At 40.3% G+C, this 12584-nt stretch overlaps 1 protein-coding gene across 5 annotated transcripts in view; it reads left to right on the top strand.

The window, feature by feature from the left end:
- The window catches only part of KIFAP3 (kinesin associated protein 3), a 109410-nt gene that overhangs the window by 10562 nt on the left and 86264 nt on the right, over positions 1 to 12584 (top strand). For all 5 annotated transcript variants that reach the window (XM_075003023.1, XM_075003022.1, XM_075003018.1 and 2 more), the window contains exons 4-9: positions 1777 to 1832; positions 2317 to 2458; positions 3876 to 3975; positions 5086 to 5210; positions 6657 to 6755; positions 10193 to 10371. In XM_075003023.1, coding sequence (XP_074859124.1) covers positions 1777 to 1832; positions 2317 to 2458; positions 3876 to 3975; positions 5086 to 5210; positions 6657 to 6755; positions 10193 to 10371 — 701 coding nt within the window. The remainder of the gene's footprint in view (positions 1 to 1776; positions 1833 to 2316; positions 2459 to 3875; positions 3976 to 5085; positions 5211 to 6656; positions 6756 to 10192; positions 10372 to 12584) is intronic.

Genomic DNA, 12584 nt, shown 5'->3' with positions numbered 1-12584 from the left:
CTGAAGAAATTTCCACTCAAGTTCTAGACTCTCCTTTTCAAAGCTGGTAATTATTAGGGGCTTGCAGTCATACATCTACAAACCCATGTTCTGGAAAAGAAGGTATAAAAGTTTCCAGTCCCCAAGAATCTACAAAAATTCAGTTTATTTTGTTACAAAGGTACAGTGTTAGGTTTCTTAACTCTCTTCTGCTGTATTTCTTTGTGTTCACTTCTTAGTGGAATGTATAGTTCTTAGTTCAAAAGCAAAAGTAGTGGGCTTGTTCCAGTTTATATAGTTTTCTTTTTTGCTTTCTAAATAAGACTTGAAAGTTGTTTTTAAATGCTACCTTTCTGCCTCTTATTTAGAAATGTAGATCTTGTCTATCAATTATACACTGGAAAATTTGGTAGCTGGGTGATCTGAGAATTAGGACTTTATGACATCATGGAGTCAAAGGAAGCAAAAGTCTGATGAATTGAGAGGGGAGCTGATTTTTGTTCAGACTGTTTACAGCTCTCTTGTTTCCCTATGTCTTGTTACTAGGCATATGGCTCAAATGCCTAGTAAACAATAGGAAGAAAAGCTTTTTTTAAATAAATATTTAGCCCATCTCTTCAACTAAGGCTTCAGAGAATGCCCAATCCTAGTCTCTGGATCTTCTAGCAGTGTGTCAGCAAAAAAAAGGCCACTTGACATTGGATATGATATGCAATGATAAAACAAGTGGCAAACATTTCTTAAAATAAACACCCCCCAAAAAAAAATCTTGTCAGGCCTTCTTCATGAAGAAGCAGAACAGAACCTGGCCCAGTGTTTTACCCGTTGTCAGTTACAGTTAATGTTTATTTGTGTGTGTGTGTTTTTTTTTTTTTATGTGTAGTTTGGGACTTGTCCACAGGGGCTCCTGAAATACCACAGCATAAGCCAGAACTCAGGGTTTAAAAGTATTCTTCCTGTTCCACTGAAATTTTTATTTTAGATCAATATATGGCATGCATAGGAGCAGACCTTGATGAGAATGAAGCCAGAGGCTCAAGGCCTTCCCCAGAGAGAGTCAGAAATTCATTATATCTGTCCTTCACAAATGTTTCTTGTCAACAACAAAAATCCTAGATTGTTTACTCTTAACTGTTTTGTCAGCCCCACTCTTTACCATCATGCACACTTCACAGGAAATAGTGTTGGGCCCAAATCAACTGAGTTCTTGAATCCCATTGAAATCAATAGGTATTCTCTGGTTTGCTGAATCAAGGCCTACTTTACAAAACCCTGATTAGACAAATAGCTTACTAAAAGAAATTGTTTTCAACTCGAGTGGCATATAAACCAACAGAAATTATACACCTGACTGTAAGTCTGACCTAAACTATCTGGTGGCCTTGTGCACAGAGGAAAATGTAATCATGAAGATCCAATCATACATTATAGTGAGAGTATTCTTTTAGTCATGCGATGATACTCTATTGTAAGGCACTTATACATGCGGGGGGCTCAACTCTCAATTTTCCAATTCTTACATAGGTAAAAATGTTAGTCTTTTAAGGAGGCATTTATTTAAAAAAACATGTTAAATACATTATTATGAGCAGCGAAGTCATTGGCTCCTTTATTAACTGGCTACAGAAATGAGCTAAGACCAAGCTTGAGCTGTGTTATATACTTAGTTTGCAAGCTCTTTGGGGTAGGTATTCTCTCTTTGTTCTGCATTTACCTAGACACTATGATCATAATGAATGTACGAGAAGTAGTGAATATTCAGAACATTAATTATAACCATGTCTTTTATCACTATAGAAAAGAAAGAGAAATCTAGTAAGCCAAAAGATCCACCACCTTTTGAAGGAATGGAGGTAGGAATCTAATCTAGAATTAAGAGGAAGCTAAATATGAAGACTTTTGATTTTAGAGAACTGCTTTATATAAAAAGGAAAACAGCATATGCAAATCAGATTATTAAAATATTGAAGAATTTTTTGAAACACCTTTGTTTAAAAATATTAATATCTCCTTAAGTGGTAAAATTCTAGCATGTTTATCTTTGGGTTATATATTTAGAGGGTCATATGAGTGAGGTTCTGGAGGATAGGGCTAGAGACAAGAAAATTATTATTTAGTGCCAATTGCTGTTATAATGACATGTCCTTTAGCATTCTGGACAGTCAGTAGCAATGGGCTCTGTACATGGTGTTTGATTTTAGTTGTTGTTCACATCTTAAGACTTAGCTACATACTTTTTTTTCTGCTTTGTCTTCAAAATAACATTGTTTTTTCTGCCAGTTGAGTGGGTTGCTTTTTTGCTGTGTCAAAGCCCAGCTTTGTCTTTGATGCTTTCAGATTGATGAAGTCGCCAATATCAATGATATGGATGAGTATATTGAGTTACTGTATGAAGATATTCCTGATAAGGTGCGTGGCTCTGCCCTTATCCTACAACTCGCCAGGAATCCTGATAATTTGGAAGAATTACTGCTCAATGGTAACTTCCAAACCCTCTCATAAAGTTATACTTTTCCTCTGTCTCTGTAGAGCTGTTTCTCAGCTTGGGGAGGCTCCCACATCTTTCACGTGGAATGGGATGGGACTCTAGTATTGATTTGGTCTTAGGGCAGAATAGGGCAGCATTCGACATTTACTGTTTATATCTCACCATTGCTGCAGCACCCAAAATGTGTTAGGTACTGGGTATGTGGGGATCAGTGGAAGGTGAATAGAGCTATAGAGGAAGGCATTCCTTGCCACAAAAAGCTTATCCACTTAAAAAAAAAAAAACACTATGTAAACAAGATCTGAGTTCAGGATTCATAGTGATGCTAGGCTGATGTTCTTTTTTCTTTTCTTTTTCCCTTGCTCCCTCTCCAGTCATCCCTTCTCTTCCCTGATGCCTCATTGAACTGCTTCACCACTGATTTCCTAATGTCCACCATCCAGCTGGCTCACCCCATGTCAAAAACAGGGTTAGTCTAAGGCCTGGTCTACACTAGGGAACAAAGTTGATCCCAGACACACAATTCTAGCTACACCATCAACATATCAGGATTGACTTTGTTCCCTAGTGAAGATGGGGCCTTTTCAGGTTGGTGCCAACGTCCCTTATTCCACACGATATCATGGAGTACCTGGATTGACAGCTGAACCCCGAGAGATCGATTTTTTTTTTTTTTTTTTTTTTTTTTTTTTTTTTTGCTGTGTCTTCACAGACACAGCAAAATGGAACTCCAGAGAATGAATCACAGTGCCTTGAATACCAGATAAGTGTAGACATACCCTGAGAGGCTGACACAAAAAAATCAGACAAATGGTGACTCTGATAATGAAAGTGCTGGAAGGCTGAGGTCCCTCTTGTGGCAAGCGTCTACCTGCTCCTGGCACTAATTTGCAAATCCTGCTGTTTGAAGGCATCTGATTGGCAGATAGATTCAGTCAATCTGAACTGGTCACTTCACTTTTTCATTCACCAGGAGTAATTGGCATTAGATGAGAGAGGAAGGATAGAATGAATTGGAGAAGTGATGGAAGAGGTTGAGGGTATTGGGAGAATGGGAGGAAAAAACAAGATAGTGAAAGAAAAATAGCTGAAAATGAGCAAAAGTCAGGGGAGAGAGAGGACCTTGAGGAGTTTTCAGAGTTACCCAAGTGTGTTGAATGTCCCATGGGGACTATGATACTTTCAGCCTGAGTGCTTTCCATCTCATCCTGGAAGACTACTTGAATCGTGCTTGTATTTTAACATAGTCGGCAGTTGGAAAATCCCTTAAGCCGGATGGCAAGTTAGCAGTAAGGAGAGGCACAATGCAGGCAGGGTCTAGTAAAAGGTGGGTTTAATTTGTTTAGCTGAAGGAGGTCAGAGAGAAAGAAACTACAGAGATTCATCTAAATCCTGTTTGTTTTCTTAGAAACTGCACTAGGTGCGTTAGCCAGAGTGCTGAGAGAAGACTGGAAACAAAGCGTGGAACTTGCTACCAATATAATTTATATTTTCTTTTGTTTTTCAAGGTAAGTGCAAGAATTTATGCAGAGGTGAGGCGTTTATTCTGTCAGTAGCTTTGAATATTTAGTTCTGCTCTATTAGAGTGTGGAACTTCATCTTAAAGCACTTATTACTGAGAAATATCACTATAGATGGGGAAACTGAATCATAGAAAATGCACAGGAGCATGGGCCTCAGCAGAGTCAGGAACACAGAACCCATGGTTTTTGTCAGTCCTGTCCACTATCCACTAGATTCTCCCACATAACTCCCCCGTCAATGAAAACAGTATTCAAAACTCAGATACAGGTTGAACCTCTCCTGTGCAGCAACATCAGTAATCTGGCATGATTTTAATTAGCTGGATAACCACTTAACATGGGTCTGGCCAAGTTTCCTGAGGGTCCATAAAATTTGTTCGCAATCACCAGTCCTGGCTCTCAGTGTTCTGAGCTGTTATTTAGCTGTAATTTGCCCCTACATATATTTTAAGAGCCCAGTAAGCAGTGGAAGTGTTGGTAATTTCTCTCATTCAGCTCTGGTCAGGTCCCGAGGTGCATTCTGTATTCAGTTGACTGTTATAATAATGCTGGAAAAGAAGTTAACACATAGGTGGATTTTTATCCCTACACGTTTTGGTGAGAGGGATCTGATTGAATCATTTTATAATGTCCAAACTAGAGCTGGCTGGAAAAAAGAGATGTTTTTCCAAGAGAAATTCTGATACTTCATTCCCATGGAATGAAAATTTCAAACAAATTTGGTTCATGTCAAATCATTTCATTTAGATAGTATAATTTTTTCAGCTTTGCTGTTTTGTTTTGACATATTAAAACATAAATCATTAAAGAGCTAAATAAAATAAATTGAAATGACAAAGTAGAAAAAATTCTATATCAAAATTAAATGAGTTGACTTACTCCGATCAGAAGTTTCATTAAAATTTGTTCTCACAAAATGCTTGTTGTTTGAATAAATGGCATTTTCTGATAGAAAACAGTTTAACTGAAATTTTTTTGACTAGCTCTAATGAGAATCGTTCATATTGTGCAATATGATGAAACCTTACTACTGTAGTTCTGAATGCAGATTCTTGGGTTTAGGTCTCTCATGCTACACGTCTTTTTTTAACATAGTTTTTCTCAGTTTCATGGACTGATCACACACTACAAGATTGGAGCTCTCTGTATGAACATAATAGATCATGAGCTGAAGAGACATGAGCTCTGGCAGGAGGAACTCACCAAGAAGAAGAAAGCTGATATCCTCTCTCTGTGTCTGGGCAACTTTCAGCTTGTCTGATTCCTCGTGGTTGAAGCAAAATATATGTGCATAACTCATGTCAATGCAGCAGATGAGTAAGAGAGCACAAAAATCTAGTTGCAGGACAAAAAGTGATAAATTTGCGTTGGAGAAGGGATTTTTGTGTGAACTTAAAATGATTTCAACCTAAGCTTAATTTTCCCAGTAGTATGACTTATTAGAGATATTTTTATTACAGTCTTCTTGGATTGAGCTGTCCATCGATGGTTCTCATCTTCTTTGACCCATCAGTGAGTGACTAAACTAATCCTTGATTGGCAGAGCTGATTACGAATGTCACATAAAAAATGCCAACTGCAGGCATTTTACGTTCTTTTTGGATCCTACACTTTTGCTACAGTGTCTGGATATGCTGACTCCCAAAGCAGTTAAGAGCCTGTATAGTGTTTTGCAGTCAGGACATTCTTTCCTGAACCAGAGTTTCCAGATCATTGGGAAATACGCCACATGACTACGCGTTGGCCTTTAAGATGTCTTTATAGCACTTATAGGCCGTGTCTACACTAGGCAAAAACTTCGAAATGGCCATTTCAAAGTTTACTAATGAAGCACTGAAATACCTATTCAGCGCCTCATTAGCATGCGGGTGGCCACGGCTCTTCAAAATTGACACGGCTCACCACCGTGTAGCTCATCCAGACAGGGCTCCTTTTCGAAAGGACCCTACCAACTTCGAAATCCCGTTATTCCTATCTGCTCATAGGAATAAGAGGACTTCGAAGTAGCTAGTACAGACATAGCCATACAGACCTCTGATGAGCTCTTTCCATGAGCAAGCTGGCCCTAGAAGACCATCTTTGGTATCCATGTATCACCCATCTTCAATCCAGTGAAACTGTTTGTTCATAAGCATTGCTTCCGTGCCCATGACACCTCACAGCTTAAGAACCTCCATATTAGGAATTTTGTCCCACCAGTTAAAGGGGGTGATCTTCCTCAGACAGCGGATATGGAAATGATAGAGTTTCAAAACATGGTGGTGATATGTTGTCCATGACTCCAAGCCATACAGCAGGATATTCAGGAGAACCTCCTGATAAACTGCTGCCTTGGTATGGAGTTTAATACCATGGTCATTCCATAGGCAGTTGGTCAGTTTTTCAAAGGCAGCACTGGCTTTGGTTAATCGAGCAGATGCATCACGATCCACATTTATGTTAGAGGACATACAATCCTTAACACCACCAAATCCTAAACCTAGTCATAGTGTGGACTGTATCTTAGAGGTATTGTCTCATGGGCAACCTCTTATTCATTATTATGCAGACCATGTAGACTCTCACTGGTGATTAGATAACACCTCTGTGATTGATATTAGCCCCCACTCTGTAGTTTCCTTGTGTTTTGCTATATTACCATGCAATCCTTAACTCCAGTTATTTACTTGATGAAGATCCTGAGAATCAAACCCTGAAAAAGGACTATGAGAAAACGTATAAAAAGTACCAGGGGCTGGTTGTCAAGCAGGAGCAGCTGCTGCGAGGTACGAACTTCTAAAACATAAGCAACAGGCAAGGAGATCCTTGTCCCTGCATGGTGGGCCGGGACTTGCAAACAGGAGGGAGTTTTGAGAGGGGCACTCTCTAGGTGGAGGAGGAGCAATTCACAGGACCTTGGGGTAAGTGGCTGTCTAGAGTATGTGTGTTTGTGTTTGGGGGTTACTTTTGACTGTATGGGGCTTGTTTGTGTGTTTGAAAGATCGTGTGCTGAGGTTGGAACTTAGGATTTGAAATCGAGAACTCTAGAATCTAGCAGGTTGTAAGCAACCAGTGGAGCTTGCGAGCAGGTGATTGCAAATGGGGGAATTTTGAGAAGGGTGTTGAGAGGGGAGCTAGTTTCCTTTGACATTCTCTAAAACTTTATCTTAAAAACTATATCTCAAACTACCACGTTGAGTTTGCCTACTTAAATTTGAAATTTGAATATGATTGCAGAGGATTTCAGTTTCAGTTGCTGTGGCAGTTGGGATTGTGTGCCTGGGAGGGTTGGAACCTCTTTTTCCCTTGATTGCCTTTGGTCAGCCTCAGGATCAGCCTTCCCCTGTATTTCTAACAAGGGGCAGGCCTGACCTACGTTTGCAGGCTTCAAAAAGCCAGAGTCAGAATGACCAGGGGAATGAAGTGGACAGGGGGCTGCAGACGGGGGCGTTTCAAGAGGGAGTGTGACAGAGGGGAGTGTGAGAGAGGACTTCTGTGGTTAGGAAGATCCACAATGCCTGTGCCAGCACTGCTCCTGTCTCCTGCACCTGCACCTGTAGTCAGAAAGACCTCCTGACCAGGGATGCCTCTACTCAGACCCTGGGGTAGTTTTGCAGGGCCTGGGACTTGCAATTCCCACCTATTGAAATCCAGGCTGGGGTTGGAAATGAGAGGGATCATAAGATATATATATATATATATATATATAATAGCAGAGAAGAAAGAGGGACTAGGCAGAACTGGGAGGCAAAAGCAAACCGGTATCTTAGATGCTTATATATACAAATGCAAGAAGTATGGGTAATAAGCAGGAATAACTTGAAATCCTAATAAACAAACACAATTGTGATATAATTGGTATCACAGAAACTTGGTGGGATAATACACATGATTGGAATATTGGTATAGAAGGGTACAACTTACTCAGGAAGGACAGGCAGAGTAAACAGGCAGGAGGTGTTGCCTTATATATCAAAAATGTGCCCACCTGGACTGAGGTGGAGATGGATACAGGAGACAGACATGTTGAGAGTCTCTGGGATAGGTTAAAAGGTAAAAACCAAGGGTGCTGTCATGATAGGGGTCTGCTACAGATCACATAGTGAGGTAGAAGAGGTGGATGAGATTTTCTCTAAACAATTAACAAAAGTTATCTAAAACACAGGATTTGGTGGTGATGGGGGACTTCAACTATCCAGACATATATTCGGAAAGTAACACAGCCAGACACAGACTATCCAGAAAGTTCTTAGACTGCGTGGATGAAAATTTTTTATTTCAAGAGGTGGAAAAAGCAACTGGGGGGGAAGCAGTTCTAGAATTGATTTTAACAAATAGGGACAAACTTGTTGAGAATTTAAAAGTAGAAGGTAGCTTGGGAGAAAGTGACCATGAAATCACAGAGTTCATGATTCTAAGAAATAGCGAAAGGGAGAACAGCAAAATAGAGACAGTGGATTTCAGGAATGCAAATGTTGGTAAACTCGGAGAGCTGCTGGGAAAGGTCCCATGGGAAGCAAGCTTAAGAGAAAAAACAGCTGAAGAGAGTTGGCAGTTTTTCAAAGGGGCATTATTAAGGCCCCCAAAAGCAAGCTATACCGCTGCATAGGATAGATACAAAGTATGGTAGGAAGACAACCTTAGCTTAGCCAGGAGATCTGGCATGATCTCAAAATCAAAAAGGAGTCACATAAAAAGTAGAAATTAGGAGAAATTAAAAAAGATACATATAAGCAAACAATACATGTACGCAGGGGCAAGATTAGAAAGGCCAGAATGAACTCAGACTAGCTAGAGACAAAAAGGGTAACAGGAAGTCATTCTATAAATGTATTAGAAGCAAGAGGAAGACCAAGGACAGGTTAGGCCCACTACTCAGTGAGGAGGGAAAAACAATATCAGGAAACTTGGAAATGGCAGAGGTGCTTAAAGACTTCTTTGTTTCAAAACAAAAAAGCAGTCAAGTAGCACTTTAAAGACTAACAAAATAATGTATTAGGTGAGCTTTCGTGGGACAGACCCACTTCTTCAGACCATAGCCATACCAGAACAGACTCAATATTTAAGGCACAGAGAACCAAAAATAGCGATCAAGGTTGACAAATCAGAAAAAAATTGTCAAGGTGAAAAATTATAAAGTATGCATACTTGGCTTAATCTAATTCTTGACTCCCCCTCACCCTTCTGCCCCTCTACTCTCTGATTTGCTCACCTTGATCATTTTTTTTCTGATTTCCCAGCCTTGATTAGCATTTTACACCAGCACTAAGTTCACTTGTAAAAAGTGAAGTACTGATTTTTGAAAAAGAAGGTCTTTCTAGTAATCTTACATTTTCATTGTTGTAAAAATCAAGCTCTGCAACAGTCTGGAAAAAAATACAGTACTTGATCTCTCTAAACAACCAGTGTGAGGGCTTAGGCAGTGTGTTTCCATGTCACAGCTAGAAAATATGGTGAGATCTGGCAAGTAGGCATGCAGGTCTGCAAAAGAATTGGGAGAAAGCTAAATGAAGCGAATACTCAGATATAAAAACAAACAAACGAGAAAAACAAAAATACCCCCACTTATTTCCATAAACTTCTTTAATTTTTTTTTTAGTAACAGAGATAATTATTAAAACTGAAATATCTGAAAAAATGTAACCTGATTCTCCACTGCTTTTGTGTAGTCATTTATACCTGCCTAAACTAATCAGAATAGTAACACTCTGCTCCTACTCCTTTAGGTATAAGTATCCACACAAGATGCAAACCAGTGGAGAATCAGGCCCCTATGTATATTTTTGGCATGAATGTTGTTCTTTGTTTTCTTTTCCTTAGCTTGAACAGTAAATATAGCATAACTGACTAGCATACAGGTGTACTAGTTAAAATTCAAATGTGTTTAGCTTTCTGATGAAATTTTGGGTTGCAGTCCCCACGTGGTGAATGCTGTATTTTTTAATAGATTCCTTGGTATTTAGAAAAAAAAAAGTTGATGTTGGTCATATCCTTTATAAGACTACATATTTTCAAATCCTATTTAAGGGAATAACAGTGGATTGTAATTCTAATTTTCTTTTCTAAATGGGGATCAAAAGCATTCAGCATTAGCCCTCCTTAAAATCAGTGTGGACAGTGTCAGCCCTGAGAACTTTTGAAAATCCCACCCTAAACATGTAATGTAGATTGATGTCATTCCAGTATCTTTGGCCTATTGGACTGACTGATTTTGATGTGTTAGTTGCCCTTTATCTGCTGCTGAACCTTGCTGAGGACACACGCACGGAGCTGAAGATGAGGAACAAGAACATTGTCCACATGCTAGTGAAAGCTCTGGACCGAGAGAACTTTGAGCTGCTTATTCTGGTGGTGTCTTTCCTCAAGAAACTTAGCATTTTTATGGAGAACAAAAATGACATGGTAAGTGTTACAGTGATCCACAGAAATGACATGGTGATTGTTCATGGAGTCAGAGGGTATCAGGAATTCCAGTGAAAGTGAAATAACCCCCTTGGGCCCCACTCCTGTTAAAAATAGTTGTAGCCCTGGTTTAAGTATTGTGAAGGGACTACTGTCACAGCAGGGACCACTGTAGAAAACTAAGTCTAGAACTGGGAAGGGTAAACCTTTTGGCCATATCTGGTGGAAATTGTATGGTGAGCCACGATGGGGCTGGATCACTCCTGGGGTGTGGTGAGGGCGTGGGCTCTGTAAGGAATGTTACCAAGGTGTGGGGGGAGGCTCTCTGGGTGGTTGCATGGGAGTGCTCTGTAAGGGATGTAATCAAGGGCGAGTGGGGTCAAGTGGGCTCTATAGGGATAGTACGAGGGAGTCCTGGGGATCTGCTGGCATAACACTCACCACCATGGGTAAAACACCATCGTTGAGATGGGTGCAGTCCCTCGGCAGTTTTGAGGTTAGGCAGCTAATGGGAGGGACACAAGCAGGGGCTACCAGGTGAAGGGGACACGTGACTACATCTTGCCCCTCACACTCTCCCCATCCCTTCTCCCCTCCCCTGTCCCATCCCATGTTACCTGGTGGAGGTGAAAGTCTATCCCCCTACTGCTGCACTGGATTCTGGTGGCAAGTGGTTCCTTTCTCAAAGTGCTTCTTCCGGGTGTCTGGGGAGGAGGGGCACGTGGCCGTCCTTGTCCCTCCACCATTTCTCCTTGAAGTCAGGCTTGTGCAGTGTGGCTCTGCAGGCCAAACACCTGAACCCGCTCCATTGTGGAAGTTCGAGGGCTGTATAAAGTCTGCTGTGCTGGACGTAGCCTGTGGGCTGCTGTTTGCCTACGTGTGATTTAGAATCATGTAGGGAGCAAGTTTTCCCCATAGCAAAATTACATGTAAATATGATGGCAATGAGAGCAATTGCAAAGGTTGGTATAAGCATCCAAAAATCTCAATATTAATCCAAATGTGGAAACCCCAAAAACAGTCTGACAGCCCCCTGTTTAACAATTCATTTCTGCCTCCTCTTGTCTAAGGGAAGGAGACCTAGCTACCCTTTGCTAGGCTGGGCTATTATTGTGGTCTCATTAAGCCAACAGGCACCTCAGAGGTACCCATCATTCTATACTGTGGTAGGATGCAGCCTGGAAGTACTCTATGCTACTGCTGCTGGCTCCTAGTGTGTAAGCCTGGGTGGGTGGTGAGAAATTCCAGGTGGTTGGAAAAGTTAAGTACTAGGATTTTTCTGATAGGCTGTTAGAGACCAGACAAATACAACCAGGTACAGCCATTCCCTCATTTGTGGACTTTGGGAAGTCACTTTGTCAGTTCTCCAGTCTGTTAAATGGGGGTAACGATCATGACATTTAATGATTAATTCTAATCCAGATCCTGCGTTAAAAAGGCGCATACATGCGGTGAAAAAAAAAAAGAAATTAAAGAATTTTGGACAATTGGCTCTTAATGTCTTGGTGTCATACTCTGGGGTATTTCACATACAATTACAGACAGTCCTATTTCCTTTGTTGGTATGCATCTATTTCATAACAAAAAGAATGTATTTCTGGGGAATTTATCATATTTTGTTGGTGAAGTCATGTGCTCTTGAGATCAGTCTGTAATCATGCCCTGCCCTGAAGCACCATAGTAGGATAATAAGGATTTGTATCCAACCAGCTGATTGGCTGGCACACTTTTTACATTCCATTTGATTTAGTGTGGAAACAAACAAAACAAAAGTAGTGTTTATTTTATTGTGCACATTTTGGACAGCCGTGAGCATTATTTAAAAAGACCTTATAGTTTAGCATGGCTATCTTCACAGGTGTGTTTCCCATAGTACAGATAATACTTTAAAGAGGAATAAGTTTACTTATTTAGTGAGGAAGATGCTGATGAGGGACATAGGATTGTAAGTTTTCTCTCTTTCATAGCTATCTAAATAACCCTTGAGACAAAATGAACCAAGTTTAGATGCTTAAGGTTTTACCTTATTTTGCTTACTTGGGCAAAACCCCTATTGGTGCGCTTATTTAACTAATCTGTCCACATTTGAATCATGTCTGTCACCTTGGCATATGAGTTCATCATTACTAATTAAGTTTAAAGCAGTAAGGCAGAAATTGTGATTGGTTGATTTGGGCTCAAAGATATACCTAGTGCAATGCAAATAATTCGGA

The sequence above is a fragment of the Carettochelys insculpta genome, chromosome 9, assembly GCF_033958435.1.
Source record: "Carettochelys insculpta isolate YL-2023 chromosome 9, ASM3395843v1, whole genome shotgun sequence".
NCBI classification, from domain to species: Eukaryota; Metazoa; Chordata; order Testudines; family Carettochelyidae; genus Carettochelys; species Carettochelys insculpta.
The sequence above is the reverse complement of the archived record's forward strand: the minus strand, read 5'-3'. Positions and strand labels throughout refer to the sequence as shown.